Below are 21,451 nucleotides of genomic sequence, written 5' to 3'. Positions count from 1 at the left end.
TTTATCTCCCTCACCAACTTCAAACATCAGCTATCTGAGCAGCTAACCGATCGCTGCAGCCGTACATAATCTATTGGTAAATAGCCCACCCATTTTCACCTACCTCATCCCCACAGTTTTTATTTATTTACTTTTCTGCTCTTTTGCACACCAATATCTCTACCTGTACATGATCATTTATCAATCCAGTGTTAATCTGCAATATTGTAATTATTCGCCTACCTCCTCATGCCTTTTGCACACATTGTATATAGACTCCCCTTTTTTTCTACTGTGTTATTAACTTGTTAATTGTTTACTCCATGTGTAACTCTGTGTTGTCTGTTCACAATGCTATGCTTTATCTTGGCCAGGTCGCAGTTGTAAATGAGAACTTGTTCTCAACTAGCCTACCTGGTTAAATAAAGGTGAAATAAAAAAATAAAAAATAAATAAAAAAAACTTCAACTATGACAGACAAAATGAGAAGAAAAAAATCCAGAAAATCACATTGTAGGATTTTTAATGAATTTCTCCCTCTGAATGGCAAACATGCACAATACATTTCTCAATTCTTTCTAGGCTTAGAAATCCATATTTAACCTGTCTCCTCCCCTACATTTACACTAGGGGTCTCCAAAAAGTAAATCGCAATCTACCAGTAGCTTGCAGCCCTCTTATGAATAGCTTGCCAATCAATTCTGAAAGTATATGCATTTTTTAATGTGCTCCATTGCAAACTGTCATAAACATAAAGCTCCCGGCTACTATCCAATCAAAGCCACATTCATATTATCCCAACCCTGGTTAGCCACTATTGGCTTAAAAAAGCACAACTAAACATAATATTTCCTGCAATATTTCCCCCGTCTGTCTGTCTGTTTGGTGTGTGTGTCTGTCTGTTTATCATCTCTTGTTGTAGCCAGTTAGCGATGCTAACGATAACCGTCTTGTGGGTAGACCAGGGTTGTCAAACTCAATCAGCACAAGGGCCATATTGAAAAAACACAATGAATTCGCTGGCCAGACATAGCCTATTTTTACAAAACAACTTGCTTGCACCTGGACCCAGCTGGCCATTGTTTTATTTGAAAACATATGGCCCTTTATAATGGCCCCTTACGTATGTAGGATGCTGATTATAGCATTTTAAACATTGACAGCAAATAACAAAAACAGATAGGTAGCCTTGTGGTTAGAGCGTTGGACTAGTACCCAAAGGGTTGCAAGATCAAATCCCAGAACTGACAAGGTGAAAATCTGTCATTCTGCCCCTGACCAAGGCAGTTAACGCACTCTTCCTAGGCTGTCAATGAAAATAAGATTTTCTTCTTAACTGACATGCCTAGTTAAAAAAATGTAAACTTGTAATGTTTTAAATTTTTTGCATTGCATAGATTACCAGTGCGGTTCAATGCAGCATTGCTGCATGGTGCACACTTTTAGGCCTTTTGTTGAGTAACCAGCCTAGGCTACTGCTCAAACAGCTGAAATAGGCCTACTTGTTTCTCCTTTGCATGGTGTTTTGTATTTTGGTTATTCACTGTCAAGCTTTAAAAAGCAAAGCCAGACTCACACCTGTAGTAGCCTAGCTAGGACTGTGGCATGCGCTTGTAAACTTTCCCTCAGCTGCGCATGGTAAACGAGACAAAGGAAAGCAGCACAGTTGACGCTGAATTCACCAACAAGCCCTCAGGCTGTAATTTCAGAAAGTAGATGACTCATTTATACTCGCTTATGAGTCCTATTGTCTTTTGGTAGTAATTTATACCTGCATGTGAATCCTTTATCTTATAACTCTTTGACAACCAAGATTACATTTCTGTGAGGCTACAGCAATGACCCGTTGGAAAAGAAACTCGGCATGGACATTTAGCCTACAACACATTTAAACTTTGGTCCGGTACAGGATTCACCATAAGTGATACAGAGCACTGGCTGGCTCATGTGTGGGTCTGGGAAGTGGTGTGTGTGTGTGTGTGTGTGTGTGTGTGTGTGTGTGTGTGTGTGTGTGTGTGTGTGTGTGTGTGTGTGTGTGTGTGTGTGTGTGTGTGTGTGTGTGTGTGTGTGTGTGTGTGTGTGTGTGCGTGCGTGCGTGTGTATGTGTGGCAATGTACTGCAGTTTGGCGTGCAGCATGTTGACAGTGACTTGTAGTGCAGCACATCACGGGTGTTTGAAAACTGGCCAAAATTAATTGACATCCCAAATCATTGAACAGACCGGGTAGAATTGTGTAGCAGGCCAAATGGGCCTTGTATTTGACCCATGTGGGGTATCCTAAGACTTGCACTCCACACTGCCCTTTCCCACCTGGACAAAAGGAACACCTGCGTGAGAATGGTGTTCATTGACTACAGCTCAGCGTTCAACACCATAGTGCCCACTAAGCTAAGGACCCTGGGATTAAACACCTCACTAAGGAGGAGGTTAGAGACCTGGCCATGTGGTACCAGGACAACAACCCCTCCCTCAACGTGATCAAGACAAAAGAGATGATTGTGGACTACAGGAAAAAGAGGACCGAGCACACCCCCATTCTCATCAAAGGGGCTGCAGTGGAGCAGGTTGAGAGCTTTAAGTTCCTTGGTGTCCACATCACCAACAAACTAACATGGTCCAAGCACAGCAAGACAGTCGTGAAGCGGGCGCAACAAAACCTATTCCCCCTCAGGAGACTGAAAAGATTTGGCATGGGTCCTCAAAGGTTCGACAGCTGCACCATCGAGAGCATCGTGACTGGTAGCATCACTGCCTGGTATGGCAACTGCTCGACCATCCGACCGCAAAGCACTACAGAGACTAGTGCAAACGGCCCAATACATCACTTTGGCCAAGCTTCCTGCCATCCAGGACCTCTATACCAGGCGGTGTCAGAGGAAGGCCCTAACAATGGTCAAAGACTGCAGCCACCCTAGTCATAGACTGTTCTCTCTGCTACCACACGGCAAGTGGTACTGGAGCGCCAAGTCTAGACTGTTCTCTCTGCTACCACACGGCAAGTGGTACTGGAGCGCCAAGTCATAGACTGTTCTCTCTGCTACCACACGGCAAGTGGTACTGGAGCGCCAAGTCTAGGTCCAAGAGGCTTCTAAACAGCTTCTACGTCAAGCCATAAGACTGCTGAACATCGAGTCAAATGGCTACCCAGACTATTCACATTGCCCCCCCCCTCCACACACCTGCCACTCTCTGTTGTCATCTATGCATAGTCACTTTAATAACTCTACCTACATGTACGTACTACCTCAACTTAACCGGTGCCTCCGCACATTGACTCTGTACCGGCACCCCCTTGTATATATTGTTATTTTTTACTGCTGCTCTTTAATTACTTCTTACTTTTATCTCTTATTCCTATCCATATTTTTTAAAGCTGCGCTGTTGGTTAGGGGCTCGTAAGTAAGCATTTCACTGTAAGGTCTACTACACCTGTTGTATTCTGCGCATTTGACTAATACAATTTAATTGTATTTTATTTTATTTGAGTGCTGTATAAAAAAAATATATAGCTTGCAAAATTTTATTTAAAAAAAAATGCTCTCGTGTTAGAAAAGGTTGGAGACCCCTGATCTACAGTTGGAGACCCCTGAACTGGATTGAACAGGTGACATCAGTAAGGGATCATGGCTTTCACCTGGATTCTATGTCTATGTCATGGAAAGACCAATTCCTAATGTTTTGCACACTCAGTGCATTAACAATAGCCTAGATGTAGGCTAGTTTTGCTGGGAGCCAATGAGGACACTCGGGATCTTTCCCCCACGGGTTTCCATGGTATTGTCTTTGTTTCGGTCAAGTTCTATTGAACTCTTTACCCCATCTATTGTGCTAATGGGAAGATAACATGGCTACCATAGATTGTTGAAGTTAGTGTCATGTAAATACATCATAATGCTCAGTCTAGACATTCCGTTTTACAGTATATATATATAAAAAATCACATGTAATTTTAATGAGGAGCTAACATGGCCGCAATATAATGTTTAAGTGTCATGTAGATGCATGTAGAAACTGCATTGACCCAACTCTCAAAATACAAGGCTCTGGTTCATATACAATCATTGCTCTGGTTACTAGTAGGCCTGTCTTTTAATTGTGTTATTTAATTTTTTAAGTTAAGTAAAAAAAAAAACAATCAACAACAAATCAATACAGGAAGTACATGTGGGAACACAAGTATATATGAATCATATGCAATGGACAATTGGACTAGGGGGTACAATATCGCATTACACAAGGACCTTAAGGGACATACATACACTTATAATTCTAACAGCTTTTACGTTAGTAGAGTATTTAGACTAATAGGCCTGTCTTTGTCTGCAATATTTGTTGGATGGCGTCACATGGTTTCCTCGGTAACGCGCTGTTGAATTCCACACACAGAGCTGCGTGAATTTCAGTACGAGGGGACAGGACGACTGGACAGGGGTTGTACAGCCAGGCAAATTGACGTAGGTAACTTCTAATCAAACACTTCGTCAATTGAGAGATATACGGCTTTCAGCACCTCATGTGATTAGACAGTAGTTTTTCTTCCCAGATTTGCTGTCCAAATAAGACGTAGATTAAACATTAATAGAATAAATTGCACATTGCGTGGTAACAAAAAAAATGAAAAGGAAATTCCAAAACTAGAACACAATCGCATGTTGGCCCTTTTTATAGATATAGTCTATCTGGATTTTATTATACAGATAGACAGAAATTGAGGTTTTGGGGGGGATATGCATTTTATATCAACTAATCACATTATTGACGCGTTCCTTTGCCCAGGCTTTGCTGACACCTGCCAGATTTAACAACGCCTGGATAGGTATTTTACTTATCAGCTAACCACATATATGCTGCTCTCAAGACAACTGGGAACTCTTAAAAAACGAGTTCAAATAATGGTGTCAGTGATCTTCAGGTCAGAAAGTCGGAGCTCTTGAAAGATGCCAGAGTTTCCGATATAGACTGCCGAGGTGGATGATCTTTAAAAAATAGAGTTCCCAGTTGTCTTGATTACGCTGAAGTCAGAAGTCGCGATTTCCTTGTTCCCAGTTGTTTTGAATGCAGCATTAAATGACCCGAGCAGGTCTGGTCCTTTCCGTTCTTTTCAGTAAAAAATGATGTTGAAAATATTTTTTGAAATGTTCCAGGCGTTGAAGTTAGGTTCAATTTGGGTGCTGAATGAATGGGGAAAATACTTATTTTCCATATGCTTAAAATTCATATTTTCTAGGACGTTGACATTTTTTTTCTTCAGAATATTGAAATCGTTATAGGTTCTGAATGAAGGTTGAAAACACTTAATTTCTTGGATGTTGAAATCAGGGTAATTTTTGGTTCTGAATGAAAGTTGAAAATATGTAATTTATCCACGTCTATGTTTGGGCCAAATCAAGGCTGGCCCAAACCCGGGCAAATCTGAACCAAACCTAGACATCTATGATTGGTTCAGAAATCAAGGCTGGTGCGGATTGCATTAAAAAAAAACATCCAAAACGCGTTGGTGTTGGTATGTGCTTACTGAGGTGTAGCCTACAGTGTTGTCTGAAATAAAATGTTATGAATGCCCATCTATGTGGTAAGCCTACGGTTTGTAAAACACTAATAAAGACGTCAGCTTGTGCTTACTGGTGTGTAGCCTACCATGTCAGCCTGCAATGGAATTGTATATATGCCGATCCATGTGGTAGTCCCACCATTTGTAAAACAGGCAGTGTCATTGGATTTATTAGTCCTGATTTCTGTTATTAATCCATTTCGCAATTTAAACTCTGAATATCAGCTACCCAACTTCATCAGGAGTTATCCTGAGCCTATTTGCAATTTGTTAACACAGAGGGAAATGCAGCTTGTCAAAAATGGACAGAAACTTGAAACCACTGATCATGACAATGGGGTGAAACTTCTGGAGAACAGTTGTGATTGTCCATTTTAATTTGACCTGTCCTGTTTTTAGGTTATGTTGTTTGTTAACAAGACATTTTTATTTGATTTGGCGCCATTTAGGTTAGACTAGTTGATCGGAGAAACCTGATGTAGAACGTGTCCCATCTCATTACATTTTCATACATTTTATCTCCAGCCTGTATGCTTCATAAAAGGCTACATACTCTTTCTACCATATCCCTTATCTGCTACATGATTTATATTAGATCATTTTTTGACGGAATGTTGGTGGAGTGCCGCAGCGATGTGTCTCTCCAACAGCACCCTGGAGAGGCGCGCTGGGAATGAACAAGGCCCTTGCCTTTGACAAAGTGGGCACAGCTTATCACATGGCGGCATTAACGCTCACCTAAAAATTGTCATTGTTTAGGGGCAGAATTATGAGGTTTTATGAGTTGTTTTTGGAGGTGTGTCTAGGTCCGATTAGCTCAGAAAATACGGCCTTCGTCAATCTTCCGCCATAGGCGGCCGCATAGTCTAATGAGCAGGACGGTCGTGGATGCGAGTAACCAGTCTTGTTCAGCACATTTCAATACATCCAGGTATATTAAGTACACTGGTAAAACACTGGGTGTTGCAGTGATGAACATTTACCAACAGATGGCATCAACGTGCCATCTTACACCCATAACGTCTTCCCTTTTAGAAAAAGGACAGGGCATTGTCTATTCACTAACACAACAAACCTAGTAATAATACCCAACATGAAAGGTTTGAGCTTTTTCAGATGTAAAATTAACAACAAATTATGATATTGAATCCATTTGTCTCAGTCTCTTCACTTTTCCCTTTTTTTAAATGATAGTCAAGTCTTCAGTAAAGATAGTCAGTGCATTCTGTCTTTTTGTCTTCTTTGTTTATTTATTTATTATATTTTTTTTACTCTGTCAACATTCCATAGAGGAAACCTACAGACTAAGTATCTTAGATGGCTCGGACAGCTGTCCACAGCATGAAAAGACTGGTGGCTTTTCCGTAAGGACTCATGTCACCTGACACATCTAAGTGTTGATTGGTAGAGGGAGCTGCCGCCCTGTGATCCGCTGGTTCTTCACCCAGTGCCTCATGCCCCATTTGACTTGCTGGGTGTCCGTCATTTGTCATGCGACCCCTATGACTGTCGGGGTTCTGAGTAGGTGTTAGCTCAGCAACCAAGAGATGAACCCTTTTATGACGGTACAGTGATCCATTCACTTCAACCGAGTAGAAGTGTGGTGCAACTTTCCGAGTCTCCAGAGGACTGTCCAGGCCCCTGATATAGAGCGGCTTTTAAGCGCTTAGCCAGCCTGCTCTCCCAGGCTGGTGACAAGAGAGAGCCGTCGATATATGCCATCGTCGATGCTCCCCAATTTATTTATTTTTTATGTTGGCACGGTACTGGGCTCAAACTCACAAGGCACTGGGCTCAAACTCACAAGAATACTTGATGATGCTTAATGGAAACATCGCATTGTTTTTAATTATTTCGTTTTAAGCCTTCACCAAACCATAGCCCTAACGTTAACCACTCAGAATTAATACCTCAACTTAACCCTTTGAGTTGTTTCTGTTTTAACCCTGGAACCACACGGAATTAACCCTGTAGCCACACGGAATTAACCCTGTAGCCACGCGGAATTAACCCTGTAGCCAGGCGGAATTAACCCAGTATAGCCACGCGGAATTAACCCTGTAACCACACGGAATTAACCCTGTAGCCATGCGGAATTAACCCTATAGCCACGCGGAATTAACCCTATAGCCACGCGGAATTAACCCTATAGCCACGCGGAATTAATGGGTCAAAAATCAACATTCATCCAATTACGGCAAATTCTGATGTGAAATTATGAGATTAGGTTGGCTATCAATGCCTTCCGCTGGTGTATTGCGTCACTGCTTTTCAGGCATCCTTGCCCTCTCACAGAGATGTTTTTGCAGAGGTTCTTTATGATTTTGACCACCGACTCGGCCTTTCGATGAGCTTTTGGGTGTCGTGGCAAGGAGGTGCTTGAATTCCCATTCTGCAGCAAATTTCCAGAACACTAAGCAAGCGAATTGGGTTCCATTATCTGAGATGACCTCATCTGTCTGGGCATAGTGGGCAAACTGATCGTTTGATCGTTGACTCGGCTGAGTAATGATCGGCTAACAGGGAAGTCTTTGCCTCTGTGCTGAAAGAGATGAGACTTACTATCTGCCAGCATCGGTAGCTCGTGGGACATCATTGTCTCTCTCTGATGCTCAATAGGGTGTACATTGCAGATTGTGCATTTGCTGACATAGTCCTTTATTTCACTCTGCATTCCTGGCCAATACAGTGTGTCACGTGCTTGTTTGTAACAGGCCTTACCCCCAATGTGACTTGAGTGCACACACGCCAGCATCTCAGGGCGCAGGGACCGGGGGATATCGACTCTCTGACCTTTGAATAGCACCTCATTTTGAACAATGAGCTCTTCTCTGACTGGCCAATATTCTCTGATGGCTAGAGCAGTTTCTTCCTTGCAGTCTGGCCAGCCCATCAGAATCACAGACCTCAATGTCTGGAGGTGCTCTTCCCTGTCTGTGTGCTGTCTGATTTGAATAAGGCGCTGGTCCGTAACATTGAGGTAGTCAGCCTGGTTGATAAGTTCATCATCCACTTGCTCTGTTTGTAAGCTGCACACTGCGTGTTGTTCATGCATGGAGCGTGTGTGTGTGTGTCTGATGCAGTAGCCCTGCTGAGCCTGTCACTCGCGTACATCCCCGGCCCTGGCTTATACATCACCTTGAGGTTGTAGCTTTGTAGAGCCAGTAGCATGTTCTGCAGTCATTTTGGGACGTTCAGGAGAGGCTTGCTGAATATAGCAATAAGGTGCTTGTGATCTGTCTCTGCGGTAATGTTGTTGCACCCGTACAGGTGGAAGCGTTGGCATAAAAACACAGTGCTGAGGTACTCCTCTATCTGAGCGTAGGTCTGCTGTGTTGGAGTTTTTTTTTTTTTTTAACCAGGTAGGCCAGTTGCGGCCTGGCCAAGATAAAGCAAAGCAGTGCAACACAAACAACAACACAGAGTTACACATGGAATTGTCATGACTTCCGCCGAAGTTGGTCCCTCTCCTTGTTCGGGCGGGGTTCGGTGGTCGACGTCTCCGGCCTTCTAGCCATCGCCGATCCACTTTTCATTTTCCATTTGTTTTGTCCTTGTCTTACACACCTGGTTTCAATCCCCCAATTACTTGTTCATTATTTAATCCTCTGTTCCCCCATGGTTGTTTGTGAGTGATTGTTTGTTTGTAATACGGTCCGTTATTGTGGGCTCGATTTATTGTGTTGTATTTGTGTATATTTGAGTAAATTACGTTTATTACTCATATCTGCTGTCCTGCGCCTGACTCCTCTACACCAGCTACACAGAGGCACTATTACAGGAATAAACAAACATACAGTCAATAATAAAAATAGAAAAAGTCTATATACAGTGTGTGCAAATGAGGTAGGATAAGGGAGGTAAGGCAATAAATATGCCATAGTGGCGAAATAATTACAATATAGCAATTAAATACTGGAGTGATAGATGTGCAGAAGATGAGTGTTCAAGTAGAGATACTGGGGTGCAAAGGAGCAAAATAAATTACAGTATGGGGATGAGGTAGTTGGATGGGCTATTTACAGATTGGCTATGTACAGGTGCAGTGATCTGTGAGCTGCTCTGACAGCTGGTGCTTAAAGTTAGTGAGGGAGATATGAGTCTCCAGCTTCAGTGATTTTTGCAGTTCGTTCCAGTCATTGGCAGCAGAGAACTGGAAGGAAATGTGGCCAAAGGAGGAATTGGCTTTGGGGGTGACCAGTGAAATATACCTGCTGGAGCGCATGTCATGTGTGGGTGCTGCTATGGTGACCAGTGAGCTGAGATAAGGCGGGGCTTTACCTAGCGAAGACTTGTAGGTGACCTGGAGCCAGTGGGTTTGGCGACGAATATGAAGCGAGGGCCAGCCAACGAGAGCATACAGGTCGCAGTGGTGGGTAGTATATGGGGCTTTGGTGACAAAACGGATGGCACTGTGATAGACTGCATCCAATTTGCTGAGTAGAGAGTTGGAGGCTATTTTGTAAATGACATCGCCAAAGTCAAGGGTCGGTAGGATATTCAGTTTTACTAGGGTATGTTTGGCAGCATGAGTGAAGGATGCTTTGTTGCGAAATAGGAAACCGATTCTAGATTTAATTTTGGATTGGAGATGCTTAATGTGAGTCTGGAAGGAGAGTTTACAGTCTAACCAGACACCCAGGTATTTGTAGGTGTCCACATATTCTAAGTCAGAACCGTCCAGATTAGTGATGCTGGATGGGCGGGCAGGTGTGGGCAGTGATCGGTTGGAGAGCATGCATTTAGTTTTACTTGCATTTAAGAGCAGTTGGAGGCCACGGAAGGAGAGTTGTATGGCATTGAAGCTCGTCTGGAGGTTAGTTAACACAGTGTCCAAAGAAGGGCCAGAAGTTTACAGAATGGTGTCATCTGCGTAGAGGTGGATCAGAGAATCACCAGCAGCAAGAGCGACATCATTGATGTATACAGAGAAGAGAGTCAGCCCGAGGGTTGAACCCTGTGGCACCCCCATAGAGACTGCCAGAGGTCCGGACAACAGGCCCTCTGATTTGACACACTGATCTCTGTCTGAGAAGTAGTTGGTGAACCAGGTGAGGCAGTCAATTGAGAAACCAAGGCCGATAAGAATGTGATGATTGACAGAGTCGAAAGCCTTGGTCACGTCGATGAATACAGCTGCACAGTATTGTCTCTTATCGATGGCGGTCATGATATCGTTTCGGACCTTGAGCTTGGCTGAGGTGCACCCATGACCAGCTCGGAAACCAGATTGCATTGCGGAGAAAGTACGGTGGGATTCTAAATGGTCGGTGATCTGTTTTTTAACTTGGCTTTCGAAGACCTTAGGCAGATATAGGTCTGTACCAGTGTGGGTCTAGAGTGTCTCCCCTTTGAAGAGGGGGATGACAGCAGTGAGAGCCCTAGAGGCGAATGGCACAGGCTGACCCTCCTGCATGAAGGGAAGGGGAATGGGGGGATACCTAGTCAGTTGTACATCTGAATGCATTCAACCGAAATGTGTCTTCCTCATTTAACCCAACCCCTCTGAATCAGACACGTGTGTGGGGCTGCGTTAATTCACATCCTCATCATCGGCACCCGGGGAGCAGTTGATGTTGGGGGTTAACTGCCTTGCTCAAGGGCAGAACTGCAGATTTTTCTGCCTTGCCATCTCAGGAATTTGATCCAGCGACCTTTCGGTTACTGGCCCGATGCTCTTAACTGCTAGGCTACCTGTCGCAACAGCCCAGTCCATACTGGCTCGAAGCACTCTGAATCGTGACAGGTTTTCACACATCGTAGTATCGCAGGACAGGTGTCTGGGTGATCAGGTACTTTATTTTCCTCACCGCTGTGTTGTGTTTTGGAAGCCAATGCCGATGGTGTCCTTGTCCATGAGCCTCCTTAGTTGCTCAGATACCTCAGAGAGCTGTGGCAGGAACTTGACCAGGTAGGTGACGATTCCGACGAAGTTCTGCACTGACTTCACGTCAGATGGGTGGGGTGGCATGTCCAAGACAGCCTTCACATTCTCTGAATCAATCATATGGAGGACAAGATGTGCCTGTGAATGCGGACCTCCAGCACTTTTAACTGAAGATTTTTATGCTTCACCTTAGCTTGACCTGTCTGTCCATCACGGCCAGCAGCTTGGAGTCATGGTCATGGTCTGCCTCCTGAACACTGTCCCCACAGCCCACTACGATGATGTCATCTACTCTGGGTTCCATGCCACTGAGTCCAACCAGCAGCTTGTGCGTTTTCCACTGATACACATCTGAATCCAAGGAGACACAAAACGGGAGCTTCAATCACTTCTTCCTACCCCAGGGTGTCCAAAAGGTGGTCATGTAGGTGCTGGGCTCGTCGAGTCTGCACTGTAGGAAGGCAACTCTGGCGTCCACGAGCGTGAAGAATATGGCCTTCGGGATTTTGTAAAGAACATCCTAATAAGCCCGAGGTGCTTACATGTTGACCCTGACAGGAATGGCTGTTGATTAGCCTAAATTATTTCAAACTTAAGGGTGTGTTTCTGGCCAAGCACAACACACTCTGTCACACACAGGCCTAAACAGGTAGCCTGAATACAGTTTCAGCTTGGTGCTACTCTGTGTTTGTTTGTTTCTGGGCGCAAGCCTCCTTTTGTCTTTAAGGCATGTGGCCTCAGAATCTAGCTGGCATTGTTGTGGTTCTCAGTGCTGTTGATCCCTTCATCTGTGTCTGTTTCAATAGAGTGCACTTTACACTCCTTTCTCTTGCTCTTCATGCAGACCCTTTCGAAGTGATTAGCTGTGCCACAGGATTTTAGACATTTTCCCATAGGTTGTGCAGTGTTCTTTCCACATCTGTGAGAAATGCCACAATATCCGCACGTATAGGGGCTGTCTATTGCAGAGTTGGCTGTAGTATTAGCATTAGCTGTGGCAAAGGGGAATTTCTTAGCTGGCTGCCTGGATGTAGCATTGACATTGTCCATATGCTACCTTTCGAACACCATGGACCTCATCCGTATAAGAGTAATCTTTGCCGCACGGCATGTCTCCAATGCCAAGACCAGTGTCAGTTCCCGAGCTCTCTGCAAACGTCTGCACGTGCCTTCATCAGCTATGCCGAGCACTCTTATCGCTGATCAGTTTGTCTCTTAAAGCACCATATTCACATGTAGCTGTCTTTTCCCTTAGCCTGGTGACAAAGCTGCAAATGGACTCCCCATCCTCCGATTTACAACAGCCAAAAACATAACACTCGTAAAATAACATTCTTTGCTGGTTTAAAGTTGTGTTAAAGAGCATCAAGAATAGCTGTTGCGTTACCTTGCTGAGCTGCTGTTAGGTTCAGGTTGTGGTTGTGTAGATGTCAGCATTCAGTGGCCATTATAGTCCTCAAAGTGGCAGCCACTGCATCATCATTCTTTTCCAGAAGTCCAGTAGCTGGTGCATAGTCCTCCCATTCTTTTCTGGACATATCTCAGTTCATGCTCCAATTTCCGCTGAGCTTCATAATGGTGGGAGGGGAATGTTAGCAGCCATGTCTATCTGATGCTAACAACACTGAAGCTAATTGCTAACTAGCAAACTCACTGTAGTTAATTAAGGTGAAATCCAGCAATATTTTACTCAGTTGAATTTTATGAAAACCCAAACAGTTCGCTCTGATTTGCGGTGGTCATGTTTGGATGTTAAATGACGAGACAGTGTCACTGATGCAAGTAACCAGTTGTGCAGCACACTGCAAGGGTATTTGCAGTACACTGGTAGGACATTGGTGTTGCAGTAATGAACATTTACCAACAGATAGCATCAACCTGCCATTTACACCCATAACAAACGTGACCTCCATTGGTTTATGCATAAAATACTAATATCAAAATGGCCTCATATGGGTTCAATCACAATTGAAATACAAAAAAAACAATGTGATTGGGTTGCAAAATTCTGACCCGTTGTTTATAGACATAGAATGACCTATTGGAAGCTGTAGGAGGTCATTTGAAATAAAATACACCTTCCTTCATATTCCTTCTTTAAATACCAATGAAGGCTGAAGGATGAAAGGTCAAAATGCACTGGTTTTATCAATAAAGAAGCGCTTTTATTAATTCCCACTGGCCTCCAATGTATTTCCTTCTTGTGTGATTCAGTTTGCTCCTCAATTCATGCTCGTTCTTTGGAGAGCAAGGTAGTGGCAATGTTACCTTCCTTTTGCTGTGATCAAAATGTAATAAATGTCATGCTGTTTTTCCTGCTGTGTTGACATGGGCTTATAGAGAGTGTTTGATTGGCTTTGGAATTGATTGACAACTTAAAATGCCGCTATGCACCAGCCCGTCTCCCTAGGTTTGATGCTGAGGCGGCAGTTGCGGTAGTGGCAGAGGTCAACAATGGCGGACATCAGTGAGCAGTGCGCACCCATCGTGGTGTACCAGGAGGACGTGAGCGAGAACCCTGTCACTGCGCGAAGCCAGAAGGAGAGCCTACAAGAGGCCTCACACACTCCAGCCTGTATCCTCTTCACATGTCCAGGGAGCTCCAGTTTAGACCCCTGTATCGTATCGTGGACTAAACTCAGCTAATGTTAGGGAGGCAATAGCCTATTGAAAACATGCAGTGTCTCCATTCAGTAGGCCTAAGTGAAATAGTTTACACAATCGTGGTGATGTGTTATGTACTTGAGTGAAGACCCAAAAGCGGTTTTAACAGAAAACAGAGTTCTTTAATGAAAAACAGGAATGGCATAAATCCTCTTCCAACGTAGTCAATGGAATAAAAAGAACGTTAGTATAATGCAGGATGCACCTGCCAGGCGGACTCCGACAGGATAGGACAAGGTGGAAGCAAACGGGACGACAGCTTGCTTCTGGCATCAAAAACACAAACAAGAATCAGACACTGAAAGTAGCAGGAACAGAGAGAGAAATAGAGACCTAATCAGAGGGGGAAGAGAGAACAGGTGGGAAAGAGTGAAAGAGCTAGTTAGGGGAGATGTAGAACAGCTGAAGAATGAGAGACAGAGAAGGTAACCTAAAAAGACCAGCAGAGAGAGACAGAGTGAAGAGAAGACAGGAACAGACATAACAAGACATGACAGTACCCCCCCACTCACCGAGCGCCTCCTGGCGCACTCGAGGAGGAAACCTGGCGGCAACGGAGGAAATCATCGATCAGCGAACGGTCCAGCACGTCCCGAGAGGGAACCCAACTCCTCTCCTCAGGACCGTACCCCTCCCAATCCACTAGGTACTGATGACCACGGCCCCGAGGGCGCATGTCCAAAATCTTACGAACCCTGTAGATGGGTGCGCCCTCGACAAGGATGGGGGGAGGGACGAGCGGGGGCGCGAAGAACGGGCTTAACACAGGAGACATGGAAGACCGGGTGAACGCGACGAAGATAGCGCGGGAGAAGAAGTCGCACTGCGACAGGATTAATGACCTGAGAAATACGGAACGGACCAATGAACCGCGGGGCCAACTTGCGAGAAGCTGTCTTAAGGGGAAGGTTCTGAGTGGAGAGCCATACTCTCTGACCGCAACAATATCTAGGACTCTTGGTCCTACGCTTATTAGCTGCCCTCACAGTCTGCGCCCTATTACGGCAAAGTGCCGACCTGACCCCCTTCCAGGTGCGCTCGCAACGCTGGACAAAAGCCTGAGCGGAGGGGACGCAGGACTTGGCGAGCTGAGATGAGAACAGCGGAGGCTGGTACCCGAGGCTACACTGAAAAGGGGATAGACCGGTAGCAGACGAGGGAAGCGAGTTGTGGGCGTACTCTGCCCAGGGGAGCTGTTCTGACCAAGACGCAGGGTTACGAAAAGAAAGACTGCGTAAAATGCGACCAACAGTCTGATTGGCCCGTTCGGCTTGACCGTTAGACTGGGGATGAAAGCCGGACGAGAGACTGACGGAAGCCCCAATCAAACGGCAAAACTCCCTCCAAAATTGAGACGTGAACTGCGGGCCTCTGTCGGAAACGACGTCAGACGGAAGGCCATGAATTCGGAAAACATTCTCGATAATGATCTGAGCCGTCTCCTTAGCAGAAGGGAGCTTATCGAGAGGAATGAAATGAGCCGCCTTAGAGAATCTATCGACAACCGTAAGAATAACTGTCGTCCCCGCTGATGAAGGCAGTCCGGTGATAAAATCTAAAGCGATGTGAGACCACGGTCGAGAGGGAATGGGAAGCGGTCTGAGACGGCCGGCAGGAGGAGAGTTCCCAGATTTAGTCTGCGCGCAGACCGAACAAGCGGCGACAAATCGACGCGCGTCACGTTCCCGAGTGGGCCACCAGAAACGCTGGCGAATGGAAGCGAGCGTACCCCGAACGCCGGGGTGGCCGGCTAACTTGGCAGAGTGGGCCCACTGAAGAACGGCCGGACGAGTAGGAACGGGAACGAACAGAAGGTTCCTAGGACAAGCTCGCGGCGACGGAGTGTGAGCGAGTGCTTGCTTTACCTGCCTCTCAATTCCCCAGACAGTCAACCCGACAACACGCCCCTCAGGGAGAATCCCCTCGGGGTCGGTGGAGACCTCAGAAGAACTGAAGAGACGAGATAAAGCATCAGGCTTGGTGTTTTTTGAGCCCGGACGATAAGAAATAACAAACTCGAAACGAGCGAAAAACAGAGCCCAACGAGCCTGACGCGCATTAAGTCGTTTGGCTGAACGGATGTACTCAAGGTTCCTATGGTCAGTCCAAACGACAAAAGGAACGGTCGCCCCCTCCAACCAAAAGCTCCCTGGGCGGAAACGGACCACTTAAAGCACGTCTTAACAGAAGTAAGGGCTGTGAGGGGAGCTGCCACCTGACCGAAATTACGGATGAAACTCAATAGAATAATCCGTTATGGATCGATTCCCCTGACATAGGGAAGACAGGGCCCTGGAAGCCTCCTCCCCAAAAACAGAACGGTCAAAAACCCGTATCATCTCCTCCTTAAAGTCCTGATACTGGTTAATACACTCAGCCCTCGCCTCCCAGATTGCCGTGCCCCACTCACGCGCCCGTCCGGTAAGGAGAGAAATGACGTAGGCGATGCGGGCTGCGCTCCTGGAGTAAGTGTTGGGCTGGAGAGAGAACACCACATCACACTGAGTGAGGAATGAGCGGCACTCAGTGGGCTCCCCAGAGTAACACGGCGGGTTGTTGATCCTGGGCTCCGGAGACTCGGAAACCCTGGAAGTGGGCGGTGGATCGAGGTGGAGTTGGTGAACCTGTCTTGTGAGGTCGGAGACTTGGACGGCCAGGGTTTCAACGGCATGTCGAGCAGCAGACAATTCCTCCTCGTGTCTGCCTAGCATCGCTCCCTGGATCTCGACGGCGGAGTGAAAAGGGTCCGGAGCCGCTGGGTCCATTCTTGGTCTGATTCTTCTGTTATGTACTTGAGTGAAGACCCAAAAGCGGTTTTAACAGAAAACAGAGTTCTTTAATGAAAAACAGGAATGGCATAAATCCTCTTCCAACGTAGTCAATGGAACAAAAAGAACGTTAGTATAATGCAGGATGCACCTGCCAGGCGGACTCCGACAGGATAGGACAAGGTGGAAGCAAACGGGACGACAGCTTGCTTCTGGCATCAAAAACACAAACAAGAATCAGACACTGAAAGTAGCAGGAACAGAGAGAGAAATAGAGACCTAATCAGAGGGGGAAGAGAGAACAGGTGGGAAAGAGTGAAAGAGCTAGTTAGGGGAGATGTAGAACAGCTGAAGAATGAGAGACAGAGAAGGTAACCTAAAAAGACCAGCAGAGAGAGACAGAGTGAAGAGAAGACAGGAACAGACATAACAAGACATGACATGATGTACATTTAGTGTCCCTCACTGTCCCACACACTTCTCTCCAATTACCTCATTGTTATGTTATGATATGACTGATAAATATTGAAATAATAGAGTGTGAATTTGTCCTTTACGGGGGTGTGACAGCTTGTCTGGTGGGTTCAATAGGGTCCCTCAGTGCAAGGATTGCCCGTTTGCCTCCCATCTTCAGCTCTGTGAGTGTAGGACACACACACACACACATACACACACACACACACACACACACACACACACACACACACACACACACACACACACACACACACACACACACACACACACACACACACACACACACACACACACACACACACACACACACCTTATAGTATAGTCTTTGTTTCATGACGTGGAAACTGTGTTTTTCAGATGGGTTATGACTGCGGACAGACGCTACATACTCACCTAGCTGCTATCGCAGAGGGCAAAGGTATGGACACATGGTTTCTTATGGGTTCTTGACATTTCAAACAATGCTTATGTCTTCTTATAGTTTCAAAGAATAGGAAAATGGAAACAGAATTTTAGCAATGGTCTAATGGTTTGATACAGGGTTAAGTAATCATGTGATATCTCTCCTCCCTCCAGACAGACAAGACAAGGCGGGGTCAAAGTTCACGCGGCTGTCGTCCCAGCAGGACTCGTCCACGTCGCTGCAGAATTGCCGGCACAACATGCCAGCTGAAAAGGTCAGGGCTCACAATTGACGGAGGGAGGAGGATGGTGTTGAGGAGGAGTGATGTATCGCCTGGGTAACCCAAGTGTGATCTGCCTATTATGTCAATGGTCATTTTGATTAATACTCATCCATAATCAGTGAGAGCTGTCCTCGTTGAGAACACTGAAGCTGGTTGGTCACATTGTTATCCTGTATACATAATGTAATTACTGGAATAGGTTCTTCTGACCCATTCAGCTTATGTGTAAATTACATATTCAACAGAGTTGTTCCTGATTGAATTAAGAGACAATGCTGCATACCAAGTTTAAACTGAGAATTCGAATGGGATTTTATGTTGGTCATTTGTGTGTGTTCAAATAGCGATGTGTGTTGTCCCAGCAGGCAGAAGAAGATGCCATGGGAAATCACATTTCTTTCCCGCTGAGATTGGTTTAATCTGCTTTCTCTCTCTTACCCTCAGCGTGAGGTGGGCATGCCCAAGCTGGTGGAGCTGTATCAGTACCCAGGGTTCAGAGACGACATGCCCATGCCCCTGCCACACAGCAACACCTTTTCTACCATCATTACCCACGTAGTGAGGGCACAGCCACACCTCACCGGCAAGGTACTAAACAGCACTGTAGTCCAGCGGATAGGTGAAATAATTGTTCCATTTTATGATACAAGTATCAACCTTGGTACACCAATACTAGATAACTTAATAAGGGGACATTTTATAGATTGGAGGCAGTCTGGGATGCCTGTCAGTCAACCAGGGTGACCATTTTAATAAAATGGCTGCCATCCGGATTTCCTGTTAGAAGAAAATAGGGTAAAATTGTTCCAAACAATATCAGAATGACTTTGTAATGTTATCTATCCACTAAATAAATCCCACAGATAATATAGACAATAATCATAATGTACTCTTAAGACCTTAATAGTGGTCATATTGAGGTCATTGTGACCATAGTCTAGCGGCTACATGAGGAAATTGAGGATTATGTGATAGAAACCAAATTTCGCACACAGCTAGGGCATGTCTAAATAGGTATTTGTGGCTATACTGTCATCACAGATTGTCCATTACCCCCCTGGCAGTCAATTCCAGTATGGCCACTAAAGAATCGGTTAAGAAACCCAATGGAAACACTCCAGGTAGGCTTGTCTGTAGCTTGTTACATCTGCTCTGAAATGCATTTACTCACATCACTCAAGAAGATGTTAAATGTACAAACATTTATTCAAGTCAATGTGTGTAGGCATAGGCAGACGTTGTATTTGAATGATGTGTTTCATGCATATAAAATGATATTATTCAACAGGCTACTCTGCAAACGTTGATTGAGGAATGATGACATTTTCTTTTTTTCCACTCCGGCACCTGAACAAATAGCACTACACCACTGTGTATAATCTGGTAACTCTCAGTGGCACTATAGCGAAACGTCTTTGTTTAGACTTTTACTTACTTTGTGGAAGGCCGAAAGGTCTCCTCACAAAATGATTTTGTTAAAATGGGTTACCTGTCTCTCTGCTGGACATAATACATTCCTATGTGATTTTTTGTAAAGTGATGTGTACTAGGCAGGATTCCTGTCACATTTCATAAAATGTACACAAAACAGAATATCATATTATATATCATTGCAAAAAGTACTTTTTTATAGTGTTTACATGTAAAGTTTTGGAACTAGCCATGAAAATTTCACCACTTTTTTACTAAATATTTACAGGATTTGTATATATGGAACTTGTGGGCAATTTTATTGTGTTTTCCAGACAATTTTTGAAAGAATTTTTATTTTTTTACATTTTCCCGTCAAACATTTTAATCCATCATTTGGCTGTATGTACCAATTATTGTTGTTGGAAAAAGTACTCAATTGTCACAGTTGAGTAAAAGTATACCTTAATAGAAAAGGACTCAAATAAAAGTGAAAGTCACTCAGTAAAATACTACTTGAGTAAAAGTCTAAAAGTATTTGGTTTTAAAAATACTTAAGTATATGAAAGTAAAAGTATAAATAATTTCAAATTCCTTATATTAAGCAAACCAGACGGTACAATTTATTAAAAAATTTTGACGAATGATGAAGCATTTGTGTTTAGTGAGTCCGCCAGATCAGAGGCAGCAGGGATGACCAGGGATGTTCTCTTGATAAGTGTGTGAATTGGAACATTTTCCTGTCAAAATATAACGAGTACTTTCTGGTGTCAGGGAAAATGTATGGAGTAAAAGTACATATTTTCTTTAGGAATGTATTGAAGTAAAAGTTGGCAAAAAATATAAATAGTAAAGTAAAGTACACATACCCCCAAATAACTCCTTCAATTATTTTTTACTTAAGTACATTACACCCCTGCCAATTATTTATGCAGATGTGGCTAACTGAATCTAGTCCAATATGGCCCCATGCAGCTGGTTGGTGGCCATATTGAAAAGTCTTTGATGTCACTATAGCCAAAAATACTTATTTAGACATGCCCCAGTTGATTGTGGAATTTGGTGGCTTTGTCATATTCCATTTTTTGTTTTGCCACAGGATTATTGTCAAAATGACCTTAATAGGAGCACCATGAAGGTGTTAAAAGTATTTTATTATCAGAATTATTCTCAATAATATCTGTGGGATTTATTTAGTGGGTGGGTAACATTACAAAGTCATTTTGATATTGTTTGGAATGATTGCACCCTATTTTCTTCAAACAGGAAATCCGAATGGCAGCCATTTTATTAAAATGGCCGCTCTGGTTGACTGACATGCTTCCTAGACTGCCTCCAATCTTTAAAATGTTCCTTACGGTGATGTTTTTAAGAAGTGGGCTTTTGAGGCTCTGGAGCCAGAGGAGGCCACTCATGTATAAAATGTTTCTAGTATTAGTGTAACAAGTTTGCTACTTCTCGGGTATATTTGGTTCTTATCCGCTGGACTACAAGGTATATGCTGTAGGCTTCTTCATTTGGTAGGGGATCAGTTTTTTTCTCCATTAGTCACATTGAAGAAAGGAAACATTGGCCTGGTTCCAGATCTGTTTGGTCTTTGTAACTAACTACTATGGTTTTTGTCATGCCAAATGTGTAGTTAAACAGATCTGGGACCAGGCTAAGGAAACAGAGTATGGCTCATAAACATGAACTTCAAATATGATTTCAAACATTATCAGCAAACTATTATAATTATCTGACTAATGTTTGAAACATTCCATCTCCATCCTGTCCTGTAGCCCAGGTACAAGGCAGTGTTCCAAAGCATGCTATCTTCTTCTATGATGGAGGACTTTGTCATGGACTCCTTCTGGTGGCTGTTTCTACAGCACTTCCAGGTGAGATTGACAAAAAGTCACAGTTATGCACATGTGTTTTTATTCTCTCGTGCAGTGCAGTTGTCAGCAGACTTAAAGGTGGTGTTACATTAAGGGCTTCCATGTTTTGTCTCTCCAGCCAGACGCACGCATACAGGACAGTCTCTTT

At 44.3% G+C, this 21,451-nt stretch overlaps 1 protein-coding gene across 1 annotated transcript in view; it reads left to right on the top strand.

Annotated features, from left to right (window-relative positions):
* Positions 1 to 4,370: 4,370 nt before the first annotated feature.
* Positions 4,371 to 21,451, top strand: part of LOC135558170 (protein FAM227A-like) — a 25,085-nt gene continuing 8,004 nt past the window's right edge. The window contains exons 1-8 of the mRNA XM_064991907.1: positions 4,371 to 4,434; positions 13,816 to 13,993; positions 17,421 to 17,488; positions 17,685 to 17,745; positions 17,904 to 18,004; positions 18,458 to 18,601; positions 21,205 to 21,303; positions 21,422 to 21,451. The exon at positions 21,422 to 21,451 is cut by the window's right edge and continues 75 nt beyond it. Coding sequence (XP_064847979.1) covers positions 13,873 to 13,993; positions 17,421 to 17,488; positions 17,685 to 17,745; positions 17,904 to 18,004; positions 18,458 to 18,601; positions 21,205 to 21,303; positions 21,422 to 21,451 — 624 coding nt within the window. The 5' untranslated portion in view covers positions 4,371 to 4,434; positions 13,816 to 13,872. The remainder of the gene's footprint in view (positions 4,435 to 13,815; positions 13,994 to 17,420; positions 17,489 to 17,684; positions 17,746 to 17,903; positions 18,005 to 18,457; positions 18,602 to 21,204; positions 21,304 to 21,421) is intronic.

This window comes from Oncorhynchus masou, chromosome 17 (assembly GCF_036934945.1).
Source record: "Oncorhynchus masou masou isolate Uvic2021 chromosome 17, UVic_Omas_1.1, whole genome shotgun sequence".
NCBI classification, from domain to species: domain Eukaryota; kingdom Metazoa; phylum Chordata; class Actinopteri; order Salmoniformes; family Salmonidae; genus Oncorhynchus; species Oncorhynchus masou.
Note: the sequence above shows the minus strand (reverse complement) of the source record. Positions and strands in the feature narration are given on the sequence as shown.